Below are 9,453 nucleotides of genomic sequence, written 5' to 3'. Positions count from 1 at the left end.
ATCGGAAACAGTTGCCCTTTATATATAAGTTCATATCGATGTATATGTGTGTATATGGGTGATATGAGAGGTTTGGGCGGATTAAAATAGTAGGAAATCATTCGCAAAAGGAGGTGGTGCTCTCCTTGATCTCCCGGCCGTACCCGCCCAGCATTTCGAACTTGTGCTCCACTCGCATCTCAGGACCGCAGTGAATGCTCTCCTTCATATCCTCGCCCTCCTCCACCAGCAACCTCACGTGGTTTCGCCACTGCCTGGCCTGCAACTCACCCAAGCCCACTCCTTCCCGCCTGTTTAGCGATTCTAGGGTGTGATTTTGGAACGGCTGGTCAATGAGTCCACCGAAGCTATAATGCGTGGGTATTATCACAGTTTTTCCCAATTACTTGGAAGGGATCCGATCGATTAGGTTGCGACTACTGCTTCCGAAGACTCCAATCTCAGAGCCATTCTGTCTATTAAGGTAGCTATCAGTTTGCGAGAACCCACTTCCTCGAAGCGGAATGCCGCTACTGGCTATCGTGGAGGCCACTTTGGACTCACAGGCCCTCCTCCTCGGCGATTCCGTTCTATAGACATCAAGGAAAGATTTTTCACTATATTCCTCTTCAGTAGGTATGCTCCTTATGGAGCTGGTAAGCGTGCAATTGTAATCTTCGATTTTGGCTATCTTCCTCGGAACGAAGGCGAAACTGAACTCGTTGCTGCACAACTTGCTCCTCTCTGATCTTCGGCGGGGAAGCGGCCATCGCAAGTCCATCCTGCTGCTCATGTTCCGGTTGAGCAGCGAGGAAGGAACCGTGGTCAACTGGGAACGAGTGTTGTTCAGAGGAGGGCGGTAGGTGAAGCTTATCCTTGGACTTACCTTGGCGAGGTGAGAGGGAGAGAGTAGACCCTGCAGACAATGATCTTGGCCTCGTCCCTCCAGCACCAAATGGCATGGCAAGGTCTTCCGCTTCTGCCGTCCACCCTCGTGTATCCGTCCACGCCCCTCGATGGGCGGTTGGAACATGGTTGTCTCGAGTGCAAGGTGAGCGTTCTTGCTGGGTCGACGTGATGAGGGGAGGGGCGGTAGTGTTTCATCGGACAAAAAGGGAGTGAGGGACTTGCTGGAGGCGAAGGGATTGGATTGCAGGGAGGAGTGCAGGGGGGTGGTGAATGCGCTCTAGCGAAGAAACAGGGATGAGTTGTTCATTTAGGTTGTTATTATATTATGATAATTTTTTCCATACAGAAATACCGAATGAACCCAAAAACACTAGAACTCGGCTTATTATTTTTTTACCATTTTGAAGTATAAAATGCAAGAGTAATCACGGGGACTGGAAAATGGCCCTACTTCCCTTCTACCTAAAATCGGCCAGACCGACCAGGATGGCGGTTAGGTTATCCGCTGATTTTCTCCGCATCGCTTCTCTGATGACCGCGTCCACTCCCCTACCCGCCTGCTCGTGGATATTCCCCTCTCTGCGCATGGCTCGCCAAGCGATATCAATCACCTCCATCGACTACATCCTTTAGAATATTCCGTCACAACACAGCAAAATAAAATCTTCCTTACCCGTCAATCTGAATTTTTTTATCTATGGCTCAGGGGTTATGACTCCCTTCGAACCTCCGAATTGCTCGTCCTTTGCCTAGATGTCGCCAATGGTCCTTGAGACTGAAAGCTTGCCGGGGTATATCCGCAACGGACCGATGATAACATCTGGCTTCTATTATTTCTTTGATGCAATTTTAGTCATTTCTGTACGATATATTTTCCCTCCCTTCTGAAAGATCCTCTGCTGCTCCTTGCTGTCAATCGGCCTGTGGTCCCTGCTGAGGTTGAATGCGAATTTCCCTCCCTAAGTACTGAGCACAGCCCTCGAATCTCCTACGTTGGCAACGTAGCAGTAATCCTCAACCAGCAGCACCACCAAGGCGCATGAACCACTGCGTTCCAATCCCTCCTTGCCCTGCCTCGATTTAGCCATCTAGCAAAACTTATTCTAGCAGGCCATGATAGAATCGTGGAGGGCCTTTTTTGGGTCGTATGGAAAGTCCTTATGACTGATCAATATCTCATGAAGGGTATCCTTGAGGAAGTCGCAACAGTTACTTCCTCCGTGACCATCGTAAACTGCAAAGAATTGAGATTTCTTTCCGTTTTTTTTGATATTGAGGGTGATGCTCACCCTATCCTCGTTGTAATTTCGAGTAGTTCCTGCGTGAGTATTGATGGCATAGGCCTTCACGATTCCGTTCTCCTTGGTGGAGATCTTAGAGGGCTACAACTCTGGCATTTTTCCTCTCTCTTTATCGCGACCAGCAGAAATGATGCTGCTCATGGCAATCCTCTTCTCATACTCAACTGCCTTCGATAGCTCCTCCCCTTAGAAGGAGATAGACTCTACTCTATACCTTCCGTCCTTGCTGACACCGCTAAAGAGAATGGATGATGATCCTTCCTGGTTGGTCTAGTAAAGGGCCTCTTTGGATTTATTGCTGCGGAGACAGTCAAGAGTCTCGAGGGGGGTAGTTCTGGAGGGGGATTGAAAGGCGGTGAGGTTGAGGTTGGAAGATAGCGGAGAGAGTGGAGATGCGGGCGAGAGGAGGTTGGCAGAGCCGAGATCGTTTTCTTTATTGGGCGAGCTGTAGACAAACTCCTTGCTTCTCAGTCTGCCGACGCGGTCTCCTTTTTCCAAATGCGGATCCCCCTTCACCGGCTGTCCCTTGGCCTATTTCTTCATCTTGTTATAGAGGATGTGATCGTTAAATTATTAAGGTGGTCGAAAAATCAGAGCACAGATGGCTTCCTCCGATTCTTTTAAAAAAGAACCGTAGATTTCATGAACTCCAACATCGTCTACGCCTTTGATAGGGGAGCGTTCACCGGCCGCGAAAGCTCTCGCAGCTTCAGGCATTTTGATTTCTTCCATAGCAGGAGGTCAGACTCGTTTTTTTAGGGATTGAAGGAAAGCTTAGCCAGCTAGGCCTTCGTATACAACTTGTTTCGGATTGGCTGGTCGTTTTTAAGAGTACGGTAATCGTAACTTTTTTCACTGATGTCCAGGATGGGCTAAGGCTCCTTGGGAATCATGTTCTTACGCGATGAGGCTGCTTTCTCATCTCTTAAAGCTTGGAGCTACATGGATAGCGACCTTGGTATTTTTTGAGCAAGTAGTTTGCAATTAGACTTACGATGCTCTTCCACATGGTTGGTTCTCTAGGTCAGGAGGGTGGTAAGTCGATCAGTATTGGCCTTTAGGGCGGATTAGCAGTACCTGTACAAGTGAGACGAGAAGAACTCCCGACTGAAGCGGTAGACGATCCCTTTGCTACTCTTGCACCGGACTGCTAGGTTACTCTTGGGTCGCGTGAGATTGAAAACTTCTTCATTCTCTTCCCCCTCTCCCAAGTCCTTGCTCTCGAAGGCCGTCTGACCGAACAAATGGCCATCTTTGAATCTAAAGATCTCTACATGTTTTTCCTAGTCTTGGCTCTTGATCTCGTAGCAAAACTAGCCCTTCCTCGCGAAGAAGATATCGCTGGATTACTCGCTCTCGGAGTAGACGTGCTATCCGTAGGAGAGCAGCATGATCTAGGCTTGCTTTATCACCGAGTAGAATCTTTTCCGAGGGACTTAGGAAAGGTAATCGCTGTTTTGGAGGCATTTTATCTACTATTCGATGCTGCTTGCCATGTGCTCGCTCTTGCGCAGGTCCTTACTGGTTATGATGAGCGTGAGGGAGGATTGAGCCAGGGCGGAGGATATTGAGGGCTGGTGATGGTAGACCATGTGATGGAAAATTTCGCTATTTTTATCAGATCTCACCAGAAGAATACTCTATATTGGCGGTTCTGAGTAAAACGAGGGATACCTTGATCAGGACGTAGATCATCAATAAAAAATGAAAGTTTTTTCGCATTTTCCGCAGAGCAATGGGGTACACTATTCGCGATAATCTGTATCAGGCTTCGATGGTCCGAATGGGTGCGACTTTCGTAGGGAGTTTCTATGATCTGCGAGATATGCTCGTTGCTAAGATGTTCCCTCATGAATAAAATTATATGGGGAACCCAATAATCAAAGATAGGGGCGGTACCGTCATTAAATTGTGGAAGGGTAAATAGAAGAAATGCTTTTAGAAGAAAAAGAGAAGGATATGAAGAATATTAACGTCATAGTCAAAAATTGGAATATTAATCGGATCTCCACGAAGAATGCAATCCCTACCTTCTTCTCCACCCTATCCCCATCCTCGATGACCCATGAATCCCCCCATCATTCATCCCACCCTTCCCCACGTCATTTCCCCCACCCCAGCGAAAATATTACCCCGATTCATAGGGAACTTACCTTCAATGTAAACAGCACATGATAATCTACCCATACCAACCTACCCAATCTTGCCCACCGAGGACGGCCAAAGGCAAATAGGAAACAAAAACGCCCTTTTTCGGCAAGAACATCATTTCCCACCAAAAAATGCTATACGTAAGTAACATCTTTTTCCCCTCTCCAAAATGAGGTATTGGGCCCAGGAGCATCGTACCGTCCCATTTGTCAGGATTGTTTTTTGATAGCTTTCCCAACGCCTAATTTTTTGTTTGCCTTTAAAATATTACGATGGATTGATTTAATTTTTAAAAACCCCCTTTTTCAACTCTTTTTCCCGATATGCCGAAACCCTAAGTCCGCGGAATCGGGCAGTGCGAAATGGCCCCCATTCATTTCTGACCCTTTTTCCTTCCATGATCGCTGCACTAAATATATTTTTTGCCGTCCCCTCTAAAAATAGCATAAGTCAACACCAACCCAGAACAAAAATTAAAAAATAACGCTTACCGTCAGTGCTTTTCCCGCAGGGGCAGGACATACCGCCAGCGTACTCCCTTAGCCATGCACTTCCATGCTTAGATGAAGAATTACAGTTGCAGAGAGGTCGCTTAGGCGATAATTTTATTCTTGGAAAGTTATAATGTTTAGTGGAGCGTGATTCACCTGGAATGATCGGTTCCTCGCATGCTGTTGAACTGGAGGTGGTCGGGTAGGTGCCAGAACTGCTACGGTCGACCTCCTTCGGAAAGAAGCAGGGCCTGTGGGTCAAGGAGAGAACGCAGGGACAGGCGCCCTCCGATCAACTTTCAAAAAGATACGAGTATACCAAACTGGGAAAGATGCTCGGGATTTAGACCACACGCTTCCTTGCTCTCCAGGGAGACACTCTCTACTACTTCGACGTAACTCATTTTTAACGCAGGACCCCGTAACAGACGATTACCTTGGGTACTGTTCTTTGCAAAACACCTACCTGCAGTGGCAGGAATTGAAGTAAAACCGTTACCTGCTGGTGATCTCCAACGGTACCGAGGCCTCCCACTTCTACTTCTCCTCCTTGGACTTTTGGAAGGAGCAACGGTCGAAACTGGCCAGAAGCTCAGTTCTTCTAAACTTCCATCAGGACTTTTAAATCCTGGAAGAACTCGGAGAAGGCTCCTTCGCCAAGGTCTACAGGGTCCGCGAAACCACCACCGGAGAAGAGTTCGCAGCCAAGATGGTCAGCAAGGCCAACGCCAACCCCGCCACCATCGCCATGCTCGCCTAGGAAAAAAGAATTTTGTCCTTCCTACAGGAAAGCAACTACATCTATCAGTTCAGAGAGTTTCATGAAACCAACGAAGAGTACGTCCTTCTGATGGAGTACCTGCCCGGCGTGGACCTGATGAGCCTCATCCGCATGCAGTTGGACCTCTCTGTATCAGATAGAAAATACTTGCTGCGGAATATTTTGATGGGGATCAGGGAGTGCCACGAGAGCAACATCATGCATCGCGATATCAAACCGCAGAACATCATCGTCGATATCCATACCTACCAGATGAAGATCATCGATTTCGGCCTCTCGCTTCAAATGACGGAAAAGGGGAAAATAAACTGCCTCACCAAGTGCGGAACCGTTGGCTATATGGCTCCCGAAGTCTTCCGCAAAAGATACAGCGAAAAATGCGACATGTTCAGCTTCGGCATCATCGCACACCTCATCCTCATGGGCAGCAACCCCATCAAGGGAAAAACCTATGAGTAAACTTGCCTGAGGAACCAGTCCGCCAAGATCGACCTGAACGAGGGCGGCATCGTAGAGCTATACGGTTAGAATTGCCTATCTTTCCTGAAGAAATGTCTCTCCTTTTCAGTGGAGGATCGGTACAGTGCGGAGTAGGCACTGATGTGTCCCTTTCTACGTGAGAGCAGCGGCAAGTCATCGTAATTTTTATGCTATCTTAGAGTGACAACCGATGATGATAGACTCATGCGTGGAAGCTTTGATTGATTTATATTTAACTTTTCATCCATCATCCCATTTGCACTTAGACCAAGGAATAATAGAAATACAACCATGAATTAGAATTCAACAATAGATGGAAAATGGACTTGGAGTGTGGTGGAATGGAGTGGAATGGAATGAATGGGTGAAGATGAGATGAAACAATGTTCAATACACTTTGTGAATATGATGATGATGTGGTTATAGATAGAAGATAGTAGATAAAAAGTAGATGATGATCATGTCTTGAGGAGCTCGGAGAAGCAGGCGAAGCACTTGGCCCTATTGGAGACCTCCGTATAGTCGTCAAGGAAGTTCTGGAACTTCTGCTGCATCCGCACGCGAAAATCCCCCAAAACATTGCAAAACTGCTGGTCCGTCCGGTTGCACTCCTTGGCCTTCAGACAGACCAGACTCGCCTCCGTCCACCTCATCACCTTGGTCGTCACGCAGTCCTCCAGCAGGATGACCCCCGAGTTGAGAATGCCCATCACCTTCTTCTGATTGTTCGATCGCTATTTGGGTCGTATCTCGGTGTAGGCCAGCACGAGCAGCAGCTCCAGAGCGTTGAAGAGGAGAAACTTGGGGTAGGTGTGGACGGTCACCGTTTCTTTGGTCTCCGAGGAGAGGAAGGAAAATTCCCTGAGGGAGTTTTTGCGACTGTCGTTGATGAGCAATTGCAGGTCCATGGCCATCAGGTACTCCTGGATGTTGCCGTAGGAGGAAAGAGAAGGGCCGTTGTCTCGCTACTCCTACTCCTCCTTCTTCACGTTGTCCTACTACTACTTCACCGGCTGGTTTAGACACTTGCTGCCGGTTAGCGCCGGAGGTATCTCCTCACCGTCCGCCTACAGGTCCACCACTTGCACCTTGCGTGCCTCTGCCAATTCGACAACAGCCTTCTCCGCGGTCTTGATGGCGCATGCAAAGGTCTTATTGGTTCCTTGTTCGTTGAGGTAGAGCTGGGCGAGTGCGGTTGTGAAGGGGTGTACTTCCTTGGCGGGCACCTTGTGGGAGAGTTTGAGCTTGAAGTACTTGACCTGCATGACCACCCCCACGCTCTCCACCCTGCCGGGCCAACGCTTGCCGTTCTTGAGAGGAGCGAACACGATATCCCCCACCTGCATTCCGATTATTATATTATACAAGTCAATATAGTAAGTCATATTTATACCTATAAGACAAAAAACAGTGATATTATAACTGCGGTCATTGCGTCACAGGGGAGAACAATTTGAACTTGCTCATATTGGTCGAAAGCAGCGACAGAGAGGGCGACAACTTGCTATGAGGAGTTGACTGAACGTTCTCTGCCTATTTCGGCTCATGGGTATACGCACTCTTCTCTTTCGTCTTTTTCTTCACCTATTCCTGAGACCTCTACACCAAATCCTTAGAATGACTTCGCTGGATTTGCCGAAAACTGGCCCGCAACTGCTCTATCTTCTCCTCCTTCTCCTCTATCTTCTTCGCCAGGGCTTCATTCTTCCGGTTGAGCTCGTTCCTGCATTGCTCCAGCGCCATCTCCGCCCTCTCTCCGCCCTCGCAGGAAGGGTAGTTCAGGAATAGATTCACAGATTTTATGTTTGTGTGGATGGAACGGAGCTCCTTGAGGGGGGAACGGTCCCTGGATGTGGAGATAGTTATGCAGGTCTTGGGGATTTTGCTCTTCGAGGGGTTTTGGTCCGAACTGAAGAAGAATTATTAGCGACGCGGGTTCAAACGCATATAGTTTAGTACTAAAATCAATATAATAATACCACCACAAATATACCGATCCGCCAACATACCCCACCTACCATCCAGAAAGCTTTATAAGGGCAGCCAAAAATGACGATTTTTTGTTGTGATTCCATCCAACTCCTTTTTCTGTCATTTTATGATTATATTGCATATTTATGTACACAGGCCCACGCATCACTCGCGAGGAGTTCCTCAATAGCCACTTCCTCAAGATCACCGTGGCCGAACTCGAAAAAAATTACCTGCATCACAACGTACACCCACATCCATCCAGAGATTCGTACTTGATGTCATCACCGATCGCAACAAGGAAACAGTTAAGAAGAAGTTTAGCGAGATAATGCGATTCAGCGAGGAAGTACTGCCGTATTTATGCAGATCCACCAAAAGATGGGACTGAAGGACTTGACGATCGAGAGCCACATGCGAAACTCTAAAAAATTGTAATAGGTGTAACTGTTGTTCAAGAAGGTGAACACGGTCTACCTAACAGCGGGGAGCACTGGGCCAGAGGGACAGACCCGCAGCCAGGTCCGCAACTACCTCTACAACCTACTCTTTAGCAATATCTAGCAACTGCCTTCGTCTGAAGAGGAGGAAACGGGGATAAGTAATGGCAATACTCTTGCTACTGTGGCCAGTCCCATGAAGGAAAAAGCGGAAGAGAGGGCGGAGGAGAATAGGGGCAAAGAGAAGGAAAAGGAGAAAGAGAAATAAAAGGAGAAAGAAAAATAAAAGTAAAAGTAAAAATAGAAAGAGAGGGAAAAGAATAAGGAAAGAGAAGGGACGAAATTGCCAAACGTCATAAAAAACATCTTCAAATCTAAGAGAGATTCTTAGGATTTTAAGAAAAGAGATACCATCCTAAAAGGCATCAAAAGCATGTACTCCACCACCTATGCAGATGGCTCAAAGAATAGAAAAAATGGAGCTAAAAATTATTCTCAGTCACTGATGACAGTCTCATCATGATCGAAAAAGTATAACCCCAACAAAAGCATATAGTCTTCCTCAAGTTCCTGCAAGTTTCTTTCGAAGAAGAATAATACTATCGCATCGTACTCCCTCTTCCATTCAGAAACTATCACACCCCCTGCTTTCAAAGCCAATGTAGATCAGAATATCCGCTTTGGGAGCGAAATCGAAAGAGGAAAGGGAAGATTACCTCAACCTCGTCTCCATCCTGAAGGAAGTATGCGAGAAGGGCCAGAGGAGCGCCCACAACTTCGTCGGGGTCTACCTCAGCAACAAGAAGAATAAGTTTATGGTAGAACCTGAAAAACGACCAGCTCAGAGACTAAGCGTAAAATTGGTCCACTAGGACGAAACGTATACCATCATCTATGAAGATACTCCTTCACAATGGCCATCGATAGTGGGGTTTTCCTCCAATTGCCAA

General features: G+C 47.3%; 1 protein-coding gene across 1 annotated transcript; it reads right to left on the bottom strand.

Moving 5' to 3' along the window:
* Nucleotides 1–1,346: 1,346 nt before the first annotated feature.
* On the bottom strand, nucleotides 1,347–2,921 carry LOC116245618 (probable protein phosphatase 2C 11). The gene is made up of 3 exons (XM_031617076.1): nucleotides 2,822–2,921; nucleotides 2,001–2,206; nucleotides 1,347–1,508 (listed from the first exon to the last, which is right to left on the bottom strand). The coding sequence occupies exons 1-3, from the start codon at nucleotides 2,919–2,921 to the stop codon at nucleotides 1,347–1,349; spliced, it is 468 nt and encodes a 155-aa protein (XP_031472936.1).
* Nucleotides 2,922–9,453: the final 6,532 nt, after the last annotated feature.

This window comes from Nymphaea colorata, unplaced genomic scaffold (genome assembly GCF_008831285.2).
Source record: "Nymphaea colorata isolate Beijing-Zhang1983 unplaced genomic scaffold, ASM883128v2 scaffold0776, whole genome shotgun sequence".
NCBI classification, from domain to species: domain Eukaryota; kingdom Viridiplantae; phylum Streptophyta; class Magnoliopsida; order Nymphaeales; family Nymphaeaceae; genus Nymphaea; species Nymphaea colorata.
Note: the sequence above shows the minus strand (reverse complement) of the source record. Positions and strands in the feature narration are given on the sequence as shown.

Bases quoted from the DNA above. Each gene is read 5' to 3' on its own strand.
- LOC116245618 (XM_031617076.1), bottom strand. From the start codon at position 2,921: ATGGAAGAAATCAAAATGCCTGAAGCTGCGAGAGCTTTCGCGGCCGGT. The intron at 2,207-2,821 runs GTTCTTTTTTAA...ATACTCACGCAG, and splicing joins TGGAGTTCATGAAATCTACG to GAACTACTCGAAATTACAAC. The intron at 1,509-2,000 runs GCCTGCTAGAAT...TAAAGGATGTAG, and splicing joins CCCTCCACGATTCTATCATG to TCGATGGAGGTGATTGATAT.